This window comes from Elgaria multicarinata, chromosome 2, assembly GCF_023053635.1.
Source record: "Elgaria multicarinata webbii isolate HBS135686 ecotype San Diego chromosome 2, rElgMul1.1.pri, whole genome shotgun sequence".
Classification (NCBI taxonomy): domain Eukaryota; kingdom Metazoa; phylum Chordata; class Lepidosauria; order Squamata; family Anguidae; genus Elgaria; species Elgaria multicarinata.
Window position 1 is genome coordinate 142,807,863 of NC_086172.1, and position 25,315 is coordinate 142,833,177.

Consider the following 25,315-nt stretch of genomic DNA (forward strand, 5'->3'; position numbering starts at 1 on the left):
CAACCAAAAGAGAAAGTGTGGTAATAATGGGCAAATTGGATAAATGCATGTTCTGATAATGACAAAGTAAACTTTCTAGGTACCAACTGTTCTAGAGCACAGTTTATATAGGGTCATGAAAATGACATATTTCACTAGAGAAAAATCCTGCCATCAATTCTCAGTTTCACCGTAGTATAAAGTGAAGAAAGTAGTACTTTGAAAAAGGTTTCATTTCATTTTATTTTTACACTCAAAAGTTGTACAAATAAACATACATTTATGTAAGTTATTTTTGCTGGAAGAACTGCCGGGTAGAAGGAGGACAATTAACTGATCATTAAGGTATAAACATAACACAAAGAAAACAAAGTTAAAGAATACTTTATCCTCAAAGTAAAAATTTTATAAATACAAAAACAAATTCACAAATTATCTGAATGCTAAATAAATATCTACTTAATAAAGTCAGACCGAATCTTTTCAACCAGCACTGGCACAGTAATTTAAAGAATATAAAATTGTACTCATTCACGTAGTGTCAAAAACTTGTGCTTAAGTGACTTCAGACATTTCACTTGTCCACTGTGTTGCAGATGATGATTTTAGCCTAGGTAGAACCCTCACAAAACTATGTCATATCTCCTACAAAATCTAAAGAATATGACAATATCTTCTGGTGCTGAAGAAAAATATTTCTGGAAGGCATTTGGACACAAAAATGGTATTTTAAAGTACAAAAACTACTGTAAACCAGTACTGTATTCAATATACTTCTATCAAAGTTATTAGACACAGAACGAAACTGTAGCAAAGGTAATCTTTCCAACATTCTCCTGAGTGCTTAATAAATTGAGAACATAGTGCAGGCCACACTTTCAAGGTGTGGCAGATGTTATTGCTTTGTATGGCTGCATGATTTAAGTGTTTCATTTTCCATGAAAATATAGAGGATTCCTCTCATTAAAGTCCTTTAGAAGGAAGAAGTTAGATTCGGGACTTCTTGGCTGCTGGAGCAACATGGTCCATGTAACCAGATGTAATAGGAAGTCCAAGCTTTTGAGCCTGAATATGGAAAAACGCCTGCAGTCTTGTTCCAGCCTTTGCTTCACTTGTATTCCGGGGATTATACTCAAAGCAGTTTGAAAACATCAGCTCAATGTCTTCAATGAATTCCGCTATAAGGAAAAATACAAAATACTCTTATGTGCATAATGTCATAGCAACTATAGACACATTCCCAATAAGCAATAGTTTCTAAATGAATAACCAAGTAGGGAAATTCTATCTGTATTTTGGGATTCAACTGTGTGTTCTAACATTTCTCCTAGAAATAAATTATACTTAGTTACAAGTGCAATGTCCTGAACACCCAACTGCTCTTACAATGCACTGGAAATCTGGGGAAGTTCCCTATTCTAAAACCACTGAGATGCTATGTAAATTCAACTGTGTTTAATGACACAATCTTATGGGATGTTCCCTGGGTACATATAAGCCTCTGAACTGAGGAGGCGTACAAATACCCAATGCAGAGCAGGAGGTACCTTGCAGCTCCCACTCTGCATTTTAGCTAGTAGGGCGATTTCGCCTGTCTAGCAGAGGCTTCAGGGAGGGGGAAGGAAGAAGGTTTGGGACGTCTAGGGATACCTGATATTCCCACGTCCCCTGTCTCTTCCCCTCCCTATTTCCTTTCACCCTCTATGTGTTCGCATTTGTGAGCTTGTAACAGCAGCCAGCGCAGTCCTCTCTGCACTGGCTGCGAGGGGGCAGAGCCCTGTAGTTTCCTGGCTCTGAGGCAGGAAACTGAAATATCCGTTGTCCCATAAACACTGTCTAGGGGGAATAACAACAACAACAACAATAGAATTAGTTTAATCAACTCTACTTACAGGCTAATTTGTATTCACATTTGTTCACTTTTTCACGGATTATATTTAAGGCAATAGGTTTTTTAATGATATCATAGTAGTCTGGTACCTGCATTTTGGTATAGAAGTAAAAATAGTTAATAGTTTTAAATTATTATAATAAAATACAAGAGAGATTACTTTAGAAAATCAAGAGAACTCTTCACATTGACAATAAATCTGATGAAGTGGACAGTGTCCATGAAAGCTTAAGGTGCCACACGACTCTGTTAATCATGGCAAAATTAATGAATTTCAGAACTTTGATGAACTTTCCACTAAACATAATATAGTATATAGTTGACTTTATAACCTCACACACAGTTCTTTGATTTTGCACCCACATTACCTATCCAAATTAGTCTGATCACTTATTTTACAATCTAATGGCATGTAAATCACTGTTTAAAAATTAAGATCCAAATTGCTCATCTAGTGATTTTCCTTAATTTACTTGTACTACATTTTTTCTGTAGCAGTCCAAAGCAACTATAAAGTTCGCACAGCAAAATCTGCCCTTTCTAAACCAACATTATTAAATATTATTTCAATCTCACATATACATAACATTTTTGTCTCACAATAATAAGTCATCTGTATGAAGTGAAGAAGTCATAACATATGCTGAGTTTTTTAACTGACCCCAGAATAGCTGTTTTAAATGGATATTGCTGCTTTTATGCTTTTAAAGTTTTGTATATTTGTTTTTAATGTTCATTGTTTTTAACTTCTGTAAACCGCTCAGAGAGCTTCGGCTATGGGGCGGTATATAAATGTAATAAATAAATAATTAATGTGATCAAGAACAGACATATATACTAATTAATGAGTCTTGTGTGAACAGTATAAACAATATTCTTTCCTACAATGATGGACATTCTATTTGTGAATCTGATTACAACATTGCCCTCTACCTTAATGACTCACTTAACCTATGATAGAAGGGAGAACCACAACAGTTTAATCAAATTAATTCTTAAATAAATGATGCTAGAATTTTGTGCCATTCATCTGTTATCATAGCACTCAAATATAAATTAAAAAATACTTCAGGTATTAATAGTAATAATACTTTAGCTCAGATATTGTACAAGCTTTCCATCTTCAGTGTTTTTACTGAGTAGATACGAGGCATATCCAATTATAACTAACATGTTCATCAGCAAACATTCTTTCTATACACGACATAAGTGTAGAGACTGAAATTCAACTGCATGCTGCTATTCTCCCTCTTTGCAATTATCCTTAAGTTGCCAGTAAATTTCAGTTTTCAAGCCCATTTTTTTACTAGCTTAGTTACCTGGATTTTGGACACTAGCTTCATAAAAGGCCAGCTGTCATCATGACGCACCAGTTCCACAACCAGCTGCTCAAAAGCAGACAGTTCATGGACTCCACCCTGACGTCCTGAACTCCTCCTATTCAATGGCGTTTGAGAGGGTTCTGAAAGAGACAGGATCACAGAACTATTTAATATATAATGCTGAGGATACAGAAACACAGAAGTATAATACATTGACGTGGTATGAAAACAATATGATTTTGTTTACTGATAACTTGCTTCCCAAGTGCTTCAGGCAAAGATAAGAAATTAAGAAGAGTATCATCCAAAGAAGACAGCCATCTAAGGCCATCCAGACTTAATTATTGACAGAACTAGACAGTCTGAGTAAACGAAATGGTCTGTGTGTGACATTTTACAATGAAAACTTGCACTAAGTATTATTATTACTATTATTTATTTTATTTCTATACTGCCCAATAGGCAAAGTTCACTGGGCGGTTCTCAACCACTCACAAAATCACAGATACAAGTAATGACTCTTCTACTTTATCCAACAAAGGATAAAAAAAAATCATCAGCAAACATAAGATACGATATGAGCAACCAATTCCTGCTCCCTGTCATTTCACCAAAGCAGATACAAATACACTTCTCTCTTCCAGGGAAGTTGTTCTGAACAGGGTATAGTAGCTTCTTTAGGCATTTACAACTACTTAAAGACCCTAACTTGTGCTTGCTTCAGAATAAGCCTCCTTCTTGGCTATCCACTAAGCAGGAGGAAAACAGAGGTGCAAAGTAATCTCAGAAGAAACAACAATTGAGTCAAACACACCCATCCCTCTAGGTTTAACAATGGGGGAAAAGGAGGAGCAATGAACTGCTTCACTAGATAGCGAAGGTCTGACACCCCCAAATGAGCTGAATCCATTCTACAGTCCATATTATTTTAATTAAAGGATTCAACTTACCTGTAGATTGTCGTTTCCTACCCCGCTTTTTGGGCTCTGTATCTTGAGGAGAATTTTTTACTATAGCACTTGGACAGCTTTTCTGTTTCCTTGAGTCAACAATTCTGTAGCCAAGAGAACTGGAAGGGCTGCTATCTGGAGTATTATCTGCTGTCTTCCTTCCTCTGCGTTGTCTTCGGTGACTGGTTAACTCTATAAATGCTTCTGCTTGTAGCAAGCCTTGACTGTGACGAGTAGTACGACTATTAAATCTTGATGTTTTTGTTACCGAGGGAGGAGCAGACTTTGTCTTCCTTATGCCTTTTCCAGTAACTTTACATGAAGATCCAGTTTGTTTAGGTGCATTCTGCTGGCTTCGAGAACTATACCTTCCAGTACCCAGCCGCTGGATACACTGACCTGAGATGGTGGTGGTAAGTTTTGCAGCTCTTGTTCTTAAGGAAAGTTTTACCTGAGGTTTTCTTGATTTGGATAAGCTGTAAGAAGGTACATAAGTATCAATTTCTGTGATACAAGCAACATCTTTAGTCCTTTCTGTTCTTTAAAGTTGCAAATTCAATTTCTATGGGGTAGCTTACACAATTAAAAAATTAAACAAACAAAATTTTAAAAGCACAAATAGCAGCTAAAAGCCATCACAGTTTAACAATTAAAAGCCTGGGAAAATAAAAAGATAATTTCATAAACAGGGCATCACAACTGAGAAGGCTCTTTCCCTAATCAGCAACTGATGGTGAAGGCACCTAGAGAAGGGCCTTCAGTGATGATTATCTCAGTGCATGGGCAGTCCAATGTGGAAGTGGGTGTTTCTTCAGGTACTTTAAAGGCAATCACAAGTACTTTGAATTTTGCTTGGAAATGGACTGGTAACTAATTAAGATGTTTAAGAATTGGTGATATATGTTCCCAGCTTGCAGCGATATTTTGAACAAGCTGAAATTCCAAGCAGTCTTCTAGAGGAAGCCCCATGTACAACGTATTGCAGTATTCTAACTGGTAGTTACTAGGGCATGGAAGAGTGCCACCAGATTATCTCTATCAAGGAGAAACTGCAGCTGGCATACCAGCATTACATAGTGTAAGGCACTCTGAGCCACTATGCTATTTGGGCCTCAAGTGACAAATCTGGATTTAGGATAACCCCAGGCTGCACACACCTTATCCTTCAGGGGAATTAAGAATTAAGTTCCACTTCCCTAGCTAAATGAACCATCTATCAACAGGTTAATGGCAACAACCTTACTAAATGTGTTGGATATAGCCATGTAGATTTACTTGTTCTTATTTTACTTGTTGGTTGAAGACATTATGCAAAATTATTGAGACAACACAATCATTTAATAACGACCAGGTTACCAATTCTAAAATGCCAATGTATCCTTGCAAACTGAAAATGCAAAGCTACCCATAAGATAAGATTGCAAACAAGGGGATTCATTCCATCTTTATACAACTATACACCTAACAAAATAGGAAGCTGCCTTATACCGAGTCAGATCATTGGTCCATCTAGTTTATTATTGTTCCAGATTACAAATATGTAAAAGTATATCAGGGCATCTTAAAGAAATAAAACATTTAAAATACCATGAAGTGTTATAAGGTAAAGGTTCTGTACCAAAGCATATAAAACTACTCTAAAAATGTTCTCTCCTATTCACTTCCATGTCTGGAGAATTTTTATATATGGTGATATGCAATGGGGAAATCCTTGAAGATGTGGGAACTTTTTATGCAGCTTCTGCATAGGGCCAATTTAGCTCCTGATTTACCTTTTTTCAGCTTCTTCTTGAGAATCAGAGTTATCATCACCTTCCTCTTCGTAGTCTTCTTCCTCACTTTGTCCAATTTCCTCATAACTAGTTTCATCTTCCTCCTCTTCAATCTGTTCTTCAGCCTCTTCATCACTTTCCATAGAAGGTCTTTGTCGGGATGAGAGACGTCTAGAGCGCTGCTTTGGTCGACATTCTGGACAAAACCAGTCTCCATCAGGAACAGCCTAACAAAAAGTCAGCATCTATTAGTAAATACAATTACTATTTAAGATCAAATTTATTTATTTTTGCAAAAATAAAATTCTTAGTTACCTTGAGCTTTGGTCTTATACAGTAAATATGATAGCCTCGATCACAGCTATCACACAACACCATGCTTTCAGCATCTCCTTTCTTTCGGCACATTTTGCAGCGTGCATTCAAGATGGATTTAGACCAGATTACACTTCGTTCCAGTGTTGAAAGATGAAGGAAGATTTGTGACAGGCTAGCCGAAGAAAGCAGTGACTCTCTCCAGCGATCCAGGACTGTTTTATGCAAGCGGCCCCCATCGCTGGTGTCTTACAACAGAGAGAGAGAAAAGAAAACAGCAGTTACACTATATACTACACAACTGTCCCTTTCGTTTTAAAGTGAATTGTCCAAGTTCTAGCACTCTCTCCATAGCACAAAAATATGTAGAACAAGCAGTATTTCTGAAACAGAATCAGACTGGGTTTTACAAAGGTAATTCATGTCTTGCTATCTATTTTGACTTATTTGAGATTGTTACTATATATATGTGGGGGTGGGGGTGGGGGATGTCTCTGGTAAACATGGAATGTTTAGACTCCCAAAACGTTTTTGACAAAGTCCCTCAGATGCTAAACTTAGTCACTGGATTAAGAGAAAAGGTCCTCTTATGAATCGGAAACTGTTTAAAGAACAGGAAGGAGAGAGTAGGAATAGAAGGACAGTTCTCCCAATGGAGGGAAGGAATGGAATTCCCCAATGATATGAACTGCTTTGTGAACTCCACCAACATTATTCAGATTAGCCCAAGGAAACCATGAAGAGCTCTCTCCAAACTGGGTGAATGGGTAACAAAACAGCAAATGAGATTCAGTGAAACAAGTGCAAAGTGATACTCATCCTAACTTCACATATACACTGATGGGTTCTGAACTGGTGGGAACTTTCCAGGAAAGAGATCTTGGGGTCATGATGAAGAGTCATTTCAGTGTACAGCAGCAATGAAAAAAGAAAATCATGTTTGGGATTATTTAGAAAGGGATTGAAACTAGAGAGCTTCGGCTATGGGGCGGTATATAAATTAAATAAATAAATAAATAAAAATGGTCAGTACTGTAGTGCCCTTATGGTCTACTGTGTGAACACTTTTGGAATACTATGTACAGTTCGAGTTACCTCATCTCAAAGAGGATATTGTAGTGGTGAAAAGATGTAAAAAAGGGCAACCAAAATGAAAGTCTGAGGCATGCTTCTTATGAAGAAATGCTAAAATGTTTGAGGCTTTTTAATTTAGTTAAAAAAACACCAAGAAACAGAATTCAGGGACACTTAATGAAATCAAAACCCAAGAGTCCTATGGTATCTTAAAGATTCACTAATTTATTATGGCATAAGTCTTCATGGACCACAGCCCATTTGATCAGATGCATGAAGTGTTATTGAGTTTCAGGTAGTACACATAGTTGGGAGGGAAAGAAACTAAACAGTAAGGGTAGATGGAAACTAAATGCAGGAAGTATTGACGGTGACAATCACATTAATAATAGCAGCCATCCACAAAATTGTTATTGCTGATAAAATAAAAATTCTGGCAGTAGGTAAGCCAGTTAACATATGTAGTCAGTTATCCCAACTATTAATCCTCTAGTGATAGAATTGAACCTCTTGATGAATTGCAACTCAGCAATCTCTCGCTCCGATTTCTCTTTGAAATTTCTTTGCTCCACCATGGCCACTTTGGTCAGTGACAGAGTGTCTTAGGAGACTGAAGTGTTCTTCATACAATGCCTAGTACATTTGTGGAATTTGGTTCCACAAACTATAGTAATGGCCACTGGTTTAGACAAAAATGTGTATCTACCCATCCATATAGTCAGAATTAAAAAGCTTATTACAAATATACAAAAACACAAAGTGGAACCTGCAACAAAGCACTGCACTGTGTTCTCACCTCTGAACAGGAGTGCTTCTGTTCAGGATTTTAGCCAGTCAGCCAGCCATTCCATTCCATTCCATTCCCCCCACTCCATTTTCCTCCCCACTCGACTTCAGTTTTGTTTGTTTTGTACTTCTGCAACCTCTGGAGATCCCCCTGAGCATGCTGATACCTTCCTCTCATTTCTTGGTGGCCCTGTTTTGGTTCCAATTCTTGGGCAAGATGCTTAAGTGTGTACTGACATCTCAACTGCAGGTTTCTATATAATACTGATTATACAGGAAAATGTCAATTTGGTTTTGGCCAGTTTTCAGTCTGAGATGGCCTAAGTTTTCCTGCTAGACAACCTATACTGGATCCGTCGCTCCAAATGACAGCACAGATAGATGCAACAGCCAAGAGTGCCTACTATCAGCTTCAGCTGATACACCAGCTGCGCCCCTTCCTAGAGTTGGAAGATCTAACGAGGCTCAACTTCTGCAATGCACTCTACATAGGGCTACCTTTGTGCCTACTCCGGAAACTTCAACTAGTTCAAAATATAGCAGCTAGGTTGGTCACCAGATTACACCTAGGGGTGACCATATTATACCAATCCTAAAATCACTTCACTGGCTGCCAATTAGTTTCCGGGCAAAGTATAAAGTGTTGATTATTACCTTTAAAGACCTACATGGTTTGCGTCCAGGTTACCTGCAGGATCACCTTTTCCCATACAATCTTCCCTGGACACTCAGGTCCTCTGGGAAGAATTTACTTCAGCCAGTTAAAATTAGATTGGCAACTGTTACCCAGAGGACCTTCTCTTCTGCCGCTCCCAGACTGTGGAATGGCCTGCCAGGAGAGATTCGCCAACTCAACAGTCTTTCTGAATATAAAAAAAACTATAAAGACTGATCTCTTCTGGCAGGCCTACCTAATCAAATTTTAAGATGTCTGGCTGCTATTTTAACAATGTATTAGTTTAATAACTTTTAATCAGTTTTATGTATTTTATTTTTGTATTCTATGTTGTTCCCCACCTTGATCCAGAGGGAGAAGTGGGAATTAATTAATTAATTATTAACTAGATAAGAGGAAGTGATTCTGTTTGTTCTGCTGGACTTCTCATCAGCTTTCAGTACCATTGACCACAGAATTCTTCTGGACTGCCTGCCTTGAATGGAAGTTGGAGCAGCTTTGCAATGGTTCTGATTGGTTCCAGAAGGTTGTAACCAGGGACCCTACCCCTGGTTCTATGGTGTACTGTAAAGTTCCATCCTGTCGTCCATGCTATTTAACATCTACTTGGAACTGCTAGAAGACATTGTCTCAAGCTTGGAGTTAATTTTCATCTGAATGCTGGTAATGCCCAGTTCTTTCATCACAATCCAGGGAGATCATGGAGGTTCTGAACCACTGCCTGGAATCAATAATGGATTGATTACAAAAGAACCGGAGCACTGAGATTGGACAAAGCTAGAATGACTGGCAAAAGGGTGCAAATCTGCCAAGACTTTCAGAACTGCATCCCCAAATGAGCTCCCTAAAAATCATGCATGTACCCCCCACCCCAAGAAAGTTTCTGAGACTTCATGTGATGTCTGCCTCTGGGAAATGCTCATCTTGGGCGCATCTTTGTAGACGGCAAGACGACAGCCTCCAAAAGGACAGTTGGGAGGCTATTACTCTGGGTTGGAGATACTCCCAGTATCCATCGAAAAGCACTAGGGGTGGGCATGGGTTGACCTGTGCAGTTGCAGTGGAGCTGAAATGGTGGCCAATGGCAGCATTAGAAAGCTGATAGGAAGCTGCAGTGGTCTGGTCTGCTCTGGTCAGAGAGTGCCCCAGCAGTTTGGCTGGAGGTCTAGACCTCCCATGGATGTTTAGGCCTCATAATCCTGACATACTTAATCAAATTCTGTTTATTCTTTGTATATTTCACAGCACACTTCTGTAACATAAATATTGACAAGGGGAAATGCTGAGGAAAGCAAGCCAAGAAGAAAAGTTTTATTTTTAAAGAAAGGGAAAGATGCAACAACAGGAGAAAGGCAGGTAAAGGAGGAAAGCTGAAAGAGCAGTGTAGAACTGCAGTGTCCTGTGCGGTAACTGTAGGCATCAATGTGCTTACAGACAGCTCTTTGATGCCCACCAGGCTCCCTGCCCCTCCTGATTTGATTTTTTTTTTAAAAAAAAACAGCAACTAGGTTGTTACCATGCTGCAAAGCAAAATGCTGCACTCCACCATCTTTATATGGGATCAAAAACGTTATCATGGTTTGGAGCTCAGTCCCTACCTCTGCCTTGTTCTTGGGCAAGTTACTTTTCTTATAGTCTCACCAGTTTATCTTCTGGAAAATGAGTGTTTTGTGACTGGCCATGCCCACTATGACAGCCATTTTATGAATAAGCAAGCCCTGGTTATGGCAACCATTTTGTGAGAGCACCCACAATACTGTTTCAACATTCCAAATGTGCCCACCGACCCCAAAAGTTTGGGGACCCTTTGTAAGGAAGTTTGAAGTGTTAAGTGAGGATTGAGATTGTGAGAGAAAGAAGGAAACAGTCTCTGCCTTAGACAAAGGCAGGGAAAGAACTGGAAAATACATGCAGAGACTGCTTGGCCTAGGTCAAACACCTTGGTCAATGAGTTCCCTACCTTGCCCTAGATAGTGGGAGGACATAACCCAGAGTGGATGCCTCTGCACACCAAAAAGAGAAGATCCAATTGACATCTCATTCTAACAAGCTTTCAGTTTGTTAAATACTTCAATATAGATTGCCTAATTTCCCATTCTGCTTCCTGGTTGTTGTTGTTGCTTATTTTATTTCATTTTATTATAAGAGTTTTGAATTTTAAAATAATGTTTCTTTGTTGTGAGCTATTTTGAGTATCTTATATTGAGGCAAAAAAAAGTGAGCTATAATTTTTTTTAAAAAAAGAGGAGAGGAAACAACAGGAGCTGAGAACATGAACTCTCCCCCTTGGTGCAAAGTTTAAGCTGTAATAAAACACTTGCTCAATGTCAATAGTGAGACAGATTTTGAGTAAGGGAAACTTTTGTAAAGACCATAGCTATGCCTTGCTTTTAGGCCTGGTTTGCATATGATGCTAACTCATGTTATGAGTTGAATTCTGGGTTATTGCAATGTGTGAATGTGCCTACACTAACAAAACATGGTTTGTTACCACAAACAACCCAGAAAGAAAACCCGTGGTTTGTTATTGGGTTGTGTACTTTAGGTTGATTAAACCATGGGTTGTCGTTATGTGCAAGCCCAGAACCATGGGTATTCATTTATTTATTGCATTTTTACACTGCCCAATAGCTGAAGCTTTCTTTTTCATGAGTCATTTTGCCAGGCTACAGAGGCAGCAGGCAAGAGAAGTAAAACAAAACAAAACCTAGTGGCTCTACATGTAAGTTTTACAGTGCCACAAAGGCATCTGGGATACAAGGAGGGATTGGGCAGAGAAGGGAAACAAGCAACCCAGGGATTGAAAAAAGAAACCATAATTTCTTCAATCATCCGCAAGGCATATCTTTCCAGTTACAATCAGAGAGAAAGTCTGATGACGCACTGAGCTGATTCGAGGTTATGTGGTTGGTTTTCAGTTCAGCTATGGACATTTCTTTAGAATCTCCACTTGTCTTTTTTCATAAGCATCAAAGTCATTACAGGTTTGGTGCAATTTAGAGGTCAAGACACTAAAATCAAAGCAAATGTCTGGGAAAATATTTTATACTTAAGCTCTTTACGTACACACCATTCTTTATTTCAAAATTTTGTGGCTTCAAAGCTGAATTTGCTATGCTAAAAAGATGGCCATGGGATTGACATACCATATAAACTTATAGTAAATTAAATGTAATTTTCCAATTTTATATATGGAAGAAGGTCAATAATTTACCATCTTTCTGACTAAACTGATCTTCTCTCTTCCTCCTTTTATCCTCTTTTTGGTCTCTCTTATTTTCTTCTGCATCACCTAGTGTTAAATGCATAGAGTTATTTCAAGCTTGGTTTGGAAATACAAGGGAACCTTTCACCAGCATGCTCACCCTGTTTCCCTACAACTAAGCAGATTACGTTGATATAGGGAGAGAAAGAGAAAGATAAAATAGTGAGGCTGAAAATACTGAGAAGTTTACTTTCAATCCAGCTATATATAGGGCCTTTATATAAATAGCATTTTGAGTTTTGCTATGTTCCAAATATTTTTGGCTACTCTACCTCATGAATTTTGTTTTGCCTCCCTACTCAGAGTTACACCACAGCACAAGCCCCTCAGTAGGGGCTTGCACTTAGTATAAACATACTCCCAAGTCTGCGATGATAGCATAAAACAGAATGCAACAGGAAGAGGTACTTCCCATTCTGAAAGTAATTGTGCTTGTCTAAGGGCTAAGTTCACTTCCACCATTTGCATTCTTATTCTTTTCATCATTTGAAAGTTGATCATATATTTCACACAGTAAAGCAAGGAAGTGAATCTTAGTTCAGGCATGGCAAAAACCTTCACACAATCCATCCATCCTTTTTTGTGTGGAACCATGATTGCACCAACGGTCCTGCTCACCTAAACCCTAGAGAAGCAAATTGGGGGGGGGGGCAGAATGAGCTTTTCCATTTCCCCCGATTTCCAGCTGTAAAAAATTGTTTAGTACAATTACTAGACAATCTGTCGTCACACCCTTTGGACCTGGACTACTCTTTCCTTGATAAATCAGATTCAGCTGAGTGAGCACAGGGTCCAGGAAGTTGGTATTTACCAAGTGGGGCTTTGAGGAATTTGCGTTCAATGCCTTGCTGTATTTGAAGCAGTGCCGATGCTAAGTAATGAACCGCATTATTCACGGGCTGTGGAGTGCTTGTATTAGTTGAAGCAGTGCTTCGAGGTTCAAGTTTTAATCCAATCAATCTAAAAATAAATAAATAAATACATTTTTAAAAGTCATATATATGGTTTACAGTGGTAGGGACAGGAAGGACAAGAATTCACAAACTTGCATTCTGTTCACTCTTAGTTACAATGTTACAAGAAGCACTTCATGAGGAAGTACATACACAAATCAGGTTTAAGAAGCTTGTGTGCATAATAATGCAACCATGAAAATCTATATAAACAATTGCATTTAAGACACATCTAAATACGTTTATATTCAAAAGGGAGAAAATCACCTCTGGACTCTGGGCAAAATGCATGAGCAACTTCTTCTGCATAAGCGTCAGAACTCCCATTTGCTTTAAGTACTTTTTACACTGAGGAAGTTTTGAAAAGACTGTAACCTGCAATGTCTAATGTCATCTCAAACACCCTCTCATATTCCAAGAGTTCTAACAAGCAAGGCGGCTTCACAGAAGATTAATTTCTTACACAAATCACTTCTATCTAGGTAATAGTATATAACCAGTATGTGCACACTTACTTGTGATTAGCACACATATATTTTGGCACATGTACAAGCCACAGGAACAGTTTCCCACTATGAGTACATGTGACAAAAGAAACCTTGTACTTATTTCACATGTGATGAAAGTATATCTATGTAGGAAATCTTGTGTGAAGGAGACCTCAACGGAGCAGCTAATATTCTTGAAATCAAATCTGATATGCCTTCAGTGTTCCAGTCAACAAAGTTTTCACAATATGTCAGTTGCAAAAGTTTAACACACATACAAACAGCTCAGCCCTCAAGCCATTTGAGCAAGTTATATAAAAAGAGTTCTCACTCAGATATCACACCAAGAAACAGAACTTTGAACAGGGATAATCAGGGTTACAACCTAGGCACTTAAAATTCCAAAAAGAACCTAGATTATACCACTATATAACTTTGATGGAAATTCCATCAAAGAAATCGCCATAAATCAGAATTACAGAATGCCGAACTTTTAATAATATTGTCTAAAATTTTAGTTGTTTTTCCAGTTAAAACCCTTAAACCTTCACAAATTGCCTAGTACATATTTCCATGGAAAACTATACAATTCAGCTTGAAGGCTGAATTGTACAGCAAGACTGTATTGCATTGTACAGCAGAATTGTACTGCAGCTGCATCCTCTAGCACAAAACTTGCATTTACGACTAGATCAGGGATGGGGATATGTGGTCCACCAGATGTTGTTGGACTGCAATTCTCATCATCCCTCACCATTGGCGATACTGCCTAGGGTGGATGGGTGTTGCAGTTCAACAAACCTGGAGGCCCACAAGTTCCCCACCACTAGACTAGATGATCTCCAAAGTCCCTTCCAATTCTATAATTCTAACATCCAGCTTCTAATTTATAGTGAAAACTGTCTAAAACAGTTTAGACATCCTATTTATTTATTTATTTTATTTATTTATTACATTTCTATCCTACCCTACCCCAACCTGGTGCCCTCCAGATATTTGGACTTCAACTCTCACCAGCTCCAGTTAGCATGATCGATGGTCAAGAATGTTGGGATTTGTAGTCCAAAACAACTGAAAGGAACCAGGGTTGGGAGGGCTGCATTACACAGCATAAGGCTTTCAAAACAATCTTGTTTTTTCTTTGTTCCAAATGACTTCTTTTAATTTTAGGACTACAACATTAAACATTTAAAACATTTAATTTCCAAAGATAAAGAAACTCTTTATTAGGAAATAAAATGGTTTTAGAAATCCTGAAATCCAGATGTATGTACATGGTCTTTTGAGTACAGCCAATCAAAAAAGCAGATGTTCCACATACTTTTGGTATTTCAAAACTGCAGACATTTATTTCACAGCCAAACACATTTTTAATATTTTATTGCAGCCTCACCTTCCCCATAATCTTTCTCCTTATTGCACTGCTCAGCTGCTGGCTAAAAAAGCAGCTTAGCCACACAGGGGAGTGGGGAAGAGATCCCCTTCCCCAGTGCTCAGTTGAGTGGTAGAAAACAGCTGAGGAATGCCTGAGACTGGTGCAATGTATGTGTTTTATAAAGTAAAAAATACTTCCTTTTTAGTTAAAAAAGATTGCTCAAGTCTGAGGCACTTCTCAGCGGTGTATCTGTGTTGAACAACCCATAGTTAGCTGTGATTATGCCTGTATGTGCACATGCACTGCCTCCTGCATACTTGTCACTTTGCTTTACATCCAGCTTTGTTAACAACCCAGGACTGTCTGGATCCTGGCTTGTTGTCAAGATATGCAAACCCAGCACTCAGATTGTTTAGAATTAAAGAATCCAGAGTTTTAACCCAACAATCACCCATGGTTTATTTTGGGTTACAAAAAATTTGGGCTGTTAAGACTTCTGAGTTTGCATGTCGTGACTACAACCTAGGAATCCTGGGTTGTTTAAAAAGCTGGTAAAGCGGAAGCGATGAACATACAGAAAGCAGCATGCTTGCTTACTTGCTTGCTCCTACTGTACGCTGGCAATTCATGGGTTGAACAACAAATTGCCATTATGTGTGAACCAGGTCTGGGAGTGGGGGTGGGTGGGTGAGAGCAAACATGTGTGCGTGTGTGTGAGAGAGAGACCAGGAACATCCTATTGCTGCATTGAGGTGGCCATAGAGGGTAAACCTCCTCTATGCAGGCAGAAGCGCTATATCCTATGGTCCTGGGATGTCCGCCCGGGGACCACAGAATTTCAGCTTTGGTTAACAAGTTAAAGAAACTATTTCAGGCTTTGTTGAATTAGTAAGTGTAGCTAAGAATGAAATGCAAACAAGCCATTCCAATATTAATTGAAAATTTACATGTCTAAAAAATTTAAGATATTACCTGTCTTTTGCAATGACTCTGGCTTGATCATCTATCTCCATCTCTCCATCTTCAGTCACAGATTTTATGATGCCATTTTCTTTATTCTCCTCATTTAGCAGCTCATATTGCCCATTTTCTAAGGCTGTCCTCCAAGTTTGCCTATCTGTTACCTTTAAACATAATACATAATACATTTTACTGAGAGGCCTCACACAAAGGAAACATTAAGACAATTTTAAAGTTGCATTTTCCAAGCAAATGAAAATATCATGTCCAGAGAGTTCAGCAGCTCTATAGGCACCATTCTCCATAAAATACAAAGAGTAAAATACCTTAATGGAGCCCAAAGTTCCTTGGAAGATTCTGTCTTCAATGTCTAAAAGAAAGTCTCTGAGCCTCAATTCAAGCTGCTTTTCTGCAGACGTTAGAGCTACATCAGTTGCAGCTTGTGTTTTCCCCCGTCCTGGATGCGGCTTGCTTTCATTCTGAAGTTTCTCTATTAGAGGAGACAGTATTTTAAATGACCAGAAGATTCAGCTCTTTCAAACCATTACTAAAAGCACACCATCTAAACACATTTTCTAAGCTGTATACTAGTTTCAGTATTAACAGCTTTCCTCACAATTAAAGATGGCTATAACTAAGCCCAAATACTCATTTTCCTCAGAATAAAACAGTTTGACCTTAATATCTTCTCAAGTGAAAGTGGAGGAAAGAATAATGGAAGACTACATCAAAGTAGAAAGTTGTCATTTTGAATATACATTTTGAACACCAGGCCTGGCTGTGGCTACTCCCTGCTCAAGCCAAGCACCACTACTTGATACGCTTGAGGCAAGGGATAAAAACCACCTTCCTCCAAACTATGTGGAGAAAGGGGTTAAATGGAGAAGGATTTCAATATATAAAATAATACACTGTGAGTTATATGTGCTGAGGTGAATTATTGTCAGAGTGGGTGCTAAATGTATAAACTTCAGATGATAAATGCCAAACAGACACGTGGGATTTTTGTGGTAGTTAAAACAAAATAATTAAAATTTATTTTAAAAGTTCACAAGCTTTGTTTCAAAATAAAACATTTTAACACCTTTTTGAAACCTTTCATCCAATCCTTTCACCCATTCACATACACGCTTTCCTGTCACCCACACATTCACTCTTGAGCTGTCTTTATTATCAGTATTGTTTAATATACATCAACTATGTGCACACCACACTCCAAAGACACCACTCTGTACACTGAACTTCAAATTTCTCCAGACCCAAGTACTCTAAACACAAAGAGCTAAAGCACAGAGAGCTAAACATTCTAAGAGTACCTAAAAAGTCTCCCTAAATCCCCTCAGTCATTCCCTTATATGTCACTCCTCCCTCTCCACAGACATTCTAACTCCACCCACTCAGGCCAACATTCTAAAAACCACAGACTTACAAACTCCAGACATACATTTGGGAACTGACTTGTGGGGTGTAACGCCACAGTAACATCCATAAATTATATTCTTTAATTTTATTTTCTGACAGATAACACATTTGTTTTCAGAGGAAAATGATAACTGAGACAAGAAGTGCTATAAACAATTTAAAAGCAACAGGAAAAGCAAGTAAAATAAAACTAGGAAGATTTAGTAACAGAATTAAAGTCGGTTTTGCTTATTTTAATAGCTAAACCAGATAAAGCCAACAATTCACAAGAATCATCTCCCTGCTTTCCGCATAGCTCTATGATTTGGCTGGGTGACAAACAAAACTATTCCAGATGAAGGGTTTTGTGCAATGTGTTAAAGCGGACACTTAAGATGATGTACCACTCAACCCCAGCATATCTTTTACATTATAAAATAGAGCAAGAATGTTACAGCAAAATTAGCAGCACAGGCAACAAGAATGGTAGCAAGGAAGATAAAATGTTTTTGTATGTTTCTTTTTTACCAAGAAAGATAAAATGATTTAAATAGTTGGTTGTTTCCACTATTGTGACTCCCATTTTGAATATGCAACCCCCGCTCAGGGGTTGTTGTGTCATGCGAATCCAGCAAGCCTGAGTTATGCAAGGATTAAACAACCCTTTTATAAACCATGGTTTGCTTTAGGTTTATGCAAGCGTTGTTTAACACTTGCTAGGTTCACACAACACGACTATGCCGAGTGGGGATTGCATATTCAACCTGTTGCCCACGAGTGCCGCAGCTCATCATGGGTTACATAACCCATAATAAACCACAGCATGTCATCTGAACCCAGTCAGTCTGAAAGAAGCACCTCAGTGCAATGGATACACAAGAAATAGGGAATGTTTTATACTTTCAAGGTATTTTCCATATTCAGTTTGTGGAAGCATTTGAAAAATCCATGCAATATACTTAACTGAAATATACTAAACAGCAAGAGTACTTACAAACCATTTTTTTCTGCAACACAAATGAGTTCAACTGTTAAAAAAGGCAGATTCTATCGGAGAAAAATGAAATCTGGACAGCCAGTGGTAACTTGAAGAATCAGGGAAACAAGAATATTTACCTGAAAAATGAAATTTTTCTATATGAAAACTTTTCAGTTGTTCACATATTCTGTTTTTCTCCTGCAAAAGAATGTCCTTTAAGGCACTCTCCCTGTATCCTCGGGAATTAAGAGCCATTAAAAGTTGGTCCAGTTGGTCCTGAGAACTGTAAAAGCACCACCGGTTTGGCTTAAGTATTGGCTGTGACACCTGTACAGTAGCACTACCATCCAAATCTTGGTGAATGTTAGAGGTAGATTCTGTCTTCAAAGACTCTCCAGTTTTAGCGGCTCTCTGAGATTTATCTGAAATATGACACTGTACATTATTTTGAAATGAAGATGGCCGAGGCAATAACATGTCTTCTGTAAGACCAGAATAATCTTCTTCCACAAATAATCCCGGAACAGATGGGAAAAGCCAGTAACGTCGGTATAGGCGGTCACGGCCCAAAGGAGAGATATTGGTACAGGCTGTGGCTTTCTGAATCTTGTCAGTGAGTTCCCTTTCTTTAGCTTGCTGCTCCTCTTTCAAAGCTTCCTCCTCCTCTGGAGTAAGCAGCTCACACTTTTCACCAGCAGTCTCTACTTGCCTTGTAAGATCTTTAAAGCCATTCTCTCCTCTTCTTCCTAAAAGAGGCACAACCATACATAGTAGAAACAGCTGGTTTGAAAACAGGCACATATCTGTCTAATAAAAAAGACAACTTTTTCATGCCAATAGTAAAGTATCAAGTTTGATTTTTTCTTTGATCGTACACGTATGTACAATCAACTCATGAATGACAGAGCTTGTGGCTGAATTCACAATTTCCAAGGAGCTCAAGGCAGTTTAAATGGTTCTTCCCCTTTTGCACTTAAAGCAAGCCTGAGAGGTAATTTAGGTTAAAAGACAGTGACATTTCTTAAGTCACCTAGTGAGCTTCAAGGCCAACAGTCTACCACTTTGCTATGCTGGCTCTCTTTGCTAACTGGTATCATGCATTTTAAATGCCTAAATGAGAAAGTTTGTAGTCGCTCGTAACTTAACTATTAGGTACTAAAAAGAATATATTATACCTATCTTTCCATGCCATCACTAACACACAAGAAATAACCAAGTCCTATGTTTTTTAAAAATGAATTACAGTAAGTTCTAAAGACAGGTTTAAGGACTTTTATTAACACTGCAGCTTTATTACATTGACTCCATTGTTCAGACAACACGATAGTCAAGGGGGATAATAATCAACTTGGCATCTAGGGGGTATTCCCCACACAACATAATACCACCTAATCCACTATGGTGTGGATTAGGATCAGCACTGAGGTAACTATTAGTCCAAGGTGAGTTGACTCACTCAACCCTGCCCTCTCTCTCCTCAGTCCTCCTGTTAGTGTCCCATGAGCCATTGCTGCCAAAAATCTATCCTGCCAGTTGGACTAGAGTGGCAGCCACCACTTTGACCACTCTGGCCTTGCAACTCTGTGGCTGAAGAAATAACCAATGTTGGTTCAAATAGCCAACTCTGCACAGGGTTGTTTATTTGCATTATTTTGGCCAAATAACCAACTGTTGGTTAAAAAACTTCCTCCACACAACAATATAACTCCTTGGTGGGTTAATTAACCAACCGTTGACTATTTAAACCACCATTGGTTATTGTGTTGTCTGAACCCAGTCATTTTCTTCTAATAGCTCACACAAGTATACATATCTTGTCCGAGAAACTACTACAGTTATATGATCCCTACATTTTCAGGGAATGAGATAAACCAAATGGTAACCAGAGGAAATAAAAGTCAATGCTAATATAGCAAGGGTATAAAAATAAAAGATATATCTCACTTCACAAATTACAAATTTTGACATGAGTCATCAGAAGAATGTGTACATCTTATAAGGTGTAAAAAAAGATTTTGTACACTGGATGCAAGTATCAGGAAGCCAAATAAGATTAATCTCAATGATGAAAAAGTAATGCGCAAAGCAGCCTTTAGTATCAAAGTAGATCAATGGAACGATTAATCCATCTAAAATTATTCAAGCTCTCTACAACAGAATGAAAGAGCAAGTAGTGTTGAAGTTTCAACTCTATTCTTGCTTTCCATTTAAATCCTAGAAGCAAGAATTTACATCAATATAAATCAATACTTAGTGATAAACATGCATTTAAACATTAATTTACCTCCTCTTCTCTTTTTGTTTGGTACTAAGTCATCTTCATCATCAGTGATAGTTTCTTGGTCTTGCTCCTTTGTGTCAGCATCTTTGCTCTCTGTACTTGTATCAAGCTCTTCCCGTTCCTCCTCCCTGATACAACACAGACACCAGAAATATAGAGAGAAGCAGCTCTCTAAGTTCAAAGAATTATATGGAATCGCATGTGCACAGCACATGTAACACACTTAGAACACATTCTGCAAAGTTGCACTGTGCCCATCTGTATACCATATGCAAAAAAGACACACAAACATTTACTGTCCCACAACAACACAATTCCAAGGTAAAGAAAGTTTTGCAATGCCCACACTTGCATGTTCACTGGAGATGCAAGTATATCTGTCTAGGCTTCCTTTTGGTAGGTCAGTTTTAATTATACAATGTGTTTTACATTACAGGTGTATGCACATGTGCACATACATCACATTTAAACATTACCTCTGCCAGTTTTAATAATCTTATCTCCAGTATAAAATAGGATATATATTTAAGCAGTTATGTTTCTCTTTTGCATTCCTTTGAGAGTATTCATTGAGCATTACAGGCCAGATAGTTAGAGGTAATTTGAGAATTCTTTATATTGATGAACAGGTAAGTTTATAGAGTTACCATGTATATTAAGACCAGCATATCAAGGAACCTGACCAAGCACTAGAATAATGTAAGTGTGAACCTTAAATAGCAACTAATCCTACCCAACAGATACTTCAGTTGCAGGGTTTTTCTGCTCTTCTTTTAATTTCTCCTGTTTCTCTTTCATCTTTTGTTCTTGCCCTTTTAATCTTTCTTCTTTTTTCTTGCGGATTCTGAAGTTATATAGTACAAACAATCTGTTAGTTTCAAATACGTAGTATCTTGAAATATTTCCTCTAATCACATCACTCTACTGAAAAGAATGGAGATCTCTGGATCTGGACCTCAGTACATAATAAATAGCCTTAACAAGTCATTGTTGATGGGGAAGGACTGTAGGCTCAGTGGCAAAACTTCTGCTCTGCATGCTAACGGACTTAGGTTCATACCCTGGAATCTCCAGATAGGGCTAGGAAAGAATCCTGTTTGGAACCCTGGGAGCCACTACCAGTCGGTGTAGACAACTAGTCTGAGCTGGTATAAGGCAATTCCCTATGTTTGTTCTCAAGGGCAGATTGCCAATTCAAAACTACGTTTTTATTTTGACAGTTAAAAGACATACTGTAAAAATGCCTGAATTAATGATAACTAACATAAATAGGTTTAGCTAAATTATGATAGAAGGATCTAGATACTACATAGGATACTTTATTTCCAATGAGCTAGTTTTTTTCAATATTAGAAGCTATTCTTCTGGACAGAGTTACAACTTGGCTTTATCTTGGTCATATTTGGTCCTCTGCATTCTTCACACCTTGCTGCTGCAGCTACTCTTTCTCTGCGATGCTGCTCTGCTTTTAACTCTCTGAATTCCTGTTTTGCCTGTCGCAACACATCAACAGAGTCCTCAATGAAGTCCCGAGTAGAAACAAGAGTCAGAAGCTTCCCACAAAGAGCATGAAGAATCCTCATCTTCTCCCCTAGTAAAAGTAATATAAAGATTGATGCTTCATTACAAAATTCGGAGGGCCATCCTTTGAATTGTTAGTTGGTCTCATCAGTAAGGCAAGATCTCTCTCCTTAATCCAGAAGTGACATTTGGTTCAATAAATCATTTGACCAATGCAAGATATAAACTGGGGCTGGTGGGTGGGGAATCAATGTATGTGGATGATTACGCCACATGTAATCTTGTTTGTGTGCTTATGAACTTCTTGCGAGGTAGAATGTTGGCCTGGAAGCTCACTAGGTGACTTAAGGTAATATGTCACCATCTTTCAACCTAAATTACCTCTCAGGGTAAAAGGGGGAGTAGGAAGAACCATCTATACTGCCTTGAGCACCTTGGAAACTGTGAATAATGGAACTGTACCTTGCACTAAGGAGCTTTTGGCTTCAGTTTGTTTAACATCAACGTCCCTCCCCCTCGTGTGAAACTGAGGGACATTCAAAGGCAATTTATAATATACATAGATGTCTAGTTTTAAAGAAAAAAGGAGCAGAAAAAAATTCCCATTGTATATACATTTGGACACTCTCAAAATAGTTCTTTGATCATGTCTATTAATTCTTAGATAATATTAGACACAATCATGGTAGAAGTCACTTATAATTTACATAAAATTAAAGCACCAACCTAAGTCCAATCTTCCTGTATTAATTAATACTTAATCCCATGTATGCCCTGTCTAACATTGATTGCAGTATTTCTGGGCCTTATATGTGGCATCTATACAACTACTAGTGCTAATATTTTAAAGTATTTATGATCGTGCTTCAACAGCTTTAAGCATGTTTTCTTGACTTTGTCCCAAAAAGCATTTTTTATTCCAAGAAGCTACTGCCATGTAACATGACAAATTCATCTAGCTCTATTACCCGATGATAAATCATATACTGAGGTATATGAGAGTTTCTTCAACAACCCAGGATTGCTTAATCTTAGCTCCATACAAGCATCATCTGTAGCATCAAATCCTCCTCGCTTCTGGTAACGATATTTAGCATTGGCTGATGTTACATCTGCACCTGATGCTAAGATATGAAGTCTGAGAATCTCAGAGAGGGTGCAGCTATCAAGATCCAAGTTTTTCAGATTGCAACCTACAGATAACAATAGAATGAGATTAGACTATTTGGCTTCTAAGAGTATTTAGCGAACAATGTGAATTATACGTTTTATAAAACAAAACAAAACAACGTAACAAAAAAAGTGAAACCCACACATACCCTGATGTAACTGGGGCCAGGCAGCTGCCAAAGTTGCAACTGCAGATAGTGCAGATTTTGTGGGGTCTGCATCTTCATCCAAAGCCTCTGTTAAATCTTTAAGGAAATAAAGACTTTATTCTAGTGTAAATTAAACTTGCATTTGGGAGGCGAAGCAAGCAAGCCAGCCTTTTTAAAGCAACATATAAACTCAATATTCATATTAGCTACAGTGCAACAAACAAATGCATACTACCGAAAAGCCGGAGAAAGCATGCAACACTCACTAAAAGCATCTTGCACTGCACACAAGCGGACTGCAAGAGTACACACACATGCAAAGAAGGAAAAACTGAAGAAATTATCTTGTAAAAGAGGTTTAACGCAGGCAGTCAAACAGCATTGTACTATTGCATTCCTTATAATGATTAAACAGTGCAAGTCCAACAGAAACAGATGCTAGCAACCAGTCAGTGCTGATCTGCCACACTGCACAAGAAATCCCATATTTCACACGGTTTAGCAGAGATGCACACCAATATGCCAGCTCAAAAGCAGCTTTGGGCAGTTTAGATGCAGCTACATCAAGGTTTTCCAGAGGGACAAAAACCAGAAATTTCTACAAAGCATACTTTGTCACTGAAGAGACACCAGTACTTGTTGGGGAAATACAAACAAACACTAGTTAGATGGAGCATAGGAAACCAACAATAATCCTATGTAAATAATTTTGCAGCATCAGCAAGCAACTATGACCACTTTCACACATACTGCTATTTCAAGTTAACAAACCTTAAGGCACTTTAGACTTCTCTCCTGTTCATATGCAGGAGTTAAAGTGAAGAAACAGCAAGCCAAAATTTCTTATTCCTGAAGTATTTGTTCATATATATTTTTCCAGATGGAGATCTTCTCTATTCTTACTCAGTATGATTGTTTAGTGAGAACTACAACTCCACAAAGCAGAACTCAGCTATCCTTGAATAATTACACTGAACACAAAGGCCGCCATGCACAAAAGCTAACTTTTCTTCTTCTTAGCTGCTCTTACACAAATATCTGAATGCCTTTTGCTTTTATTCCTGAGAAAGGAGGCTACCCAAATAGAGTAAGTTACAGGGCAAAACTATGAGCATGTGACAAATTTGCAAGACACTTCGTAGGTAAAATTACTCAGATCCGTTCTGACGTGGACACTATCGCTAGTGCAAATCCAGTTTTTGTAGTTTTAATACATACTTGTCCAGTTCCAATAGACACGTTATAATTTGTAGAGCCAGAGGATGTGGGTAGGACTCTAAGAGGATTAAGAATGTGTGCTCGACTCTTATCTTTCTTGGCTTATAAAGCATGGCTAAGTGGGTCGGGGTGAGGTTATTGCCTCTGTACAAGAGTGGATCCATCAGGCCTAAAAGAGGCATTGATAAGTCCTTTGCTAAAGAAGCCCTCCCTGAATCCTATTGGATAATTTCCAGGCAGTTTTCAATATTCCATTCCAATGTTCCATTCCTAGGGAAGATGCTCAAGTGAATGGCAGAATTTCAACTTCAGGTTTTTTCACAGGCTATCTTCTCCCTTCTGCACGAGATTCAACCCACTATCCTCATCCAACTAAAATAGAATCTCTGGCCTGTGGTTCTCTTCTGCCTGCTTGATATTGCTACATGGTCTTTGCTGCACATGGCCACTTCTCTTCTATTGGTTGCAGAAGGTCTTTAAGGGGGAGGGTAATCATGGTGACTGAGTTGTACTTAAGCTGAGTCACTGTACTGGGGGCCTGAAGGAGGAAAGGTAGATAACATGGAGTGACGTAGGAGGGAGGGTAGGCGAAGCCATGTGGGGTAGAGTAGAGAAGTCAGCACCATGGAAGGAGGACAAAGCAGAAGGGAAGGGTAGGAAATGGGGCAGATGTGACCATTGGCATGTTAGAAGAGAGCAGGTGAGGTGGGAGAGAAGACCAGGTGGGGCCTGGGGAGCAGAAAAGTGGTGCATTGTTTTTCCTTCTCTCTGTGTAGTTTGGTGGTTCCCC

The 25,315-nt window shown here is 38.5% G+C and overlaps 1 protein-coding gene across 1 annotated transcript in view; it reads right to left on the minus strand.

Moving 5' to 3' along the window:
* Positions 1 to 203: 203 nt before the first annotated feature.
* BAZ1A (bromodomain adjacent to zinc finger domain 1A) overlaps positions 204 to 25,315 on the minus strand; it is a 60,552-nt gene continuing 35,440 nt past the window's right edge. Inside the window, exons 13-27 of the mRNA XM_063117796.1 lie at positions 23,308 to 23,403; positions 22,957 to 23,181; positions 21,893 to 22,058; positions 21,201 to 21,311; positions 20,471 to 20,595; positions 18,324 to 18,932; positions 16,133 to 16,296; positions 15,819 to 15,970; positions 12,842 to 12,990; positions 6,230 to 6,477; positions 5,915 to 6,141; positions 4,143 to 4,618; positions 3,190 to 3,332; positions 1,872 to 1,959; positions 204 to 1,157 (exon numbers count right to left, since the gene is read on the minus strand). Of these exons, the coding sequence (XP_062973866.1) occupies positions 967 to 1,157; positions 1,872 to 1,959; positions 3,190 to 3,332; positions 4,143 to 4,618; positions 5,915 to 6,141; positions 6,230 to 6,477; positions 12,842 to 12,990; positions 15,819 to 15,970; positions 16,133 to 16,296; positions 18,324 to 18,932; positions 20,471 to 20,595; positions 21,201 to 21,311; positions 21,893 to 22,058; positions 22,957 to 23,181; positions 23,308 to 23,403 (3,170 nt within the window). The 3' untranslated portion in view covers positions 204 to 966. The remainder of the gene's footprint in view (positions 1,158 to 1,871; positions 1,960 to 3,189; positions 3,333 to 4,142; positions 4,619 to 5,914; positions 6,142 to 6,229; positions 6,478 to 12,841; positions 12,991 to 15,818; positions 15,971 to 16,132; positions 16,297 to 18,323; positions 18,933 to 20,470; positions 20,596 to 21,200; positions 21,312 to 21,892; positions 22,059 to 22,956; positions 23,182 to 23,307; positions 23,404 to 25,315) is intronic.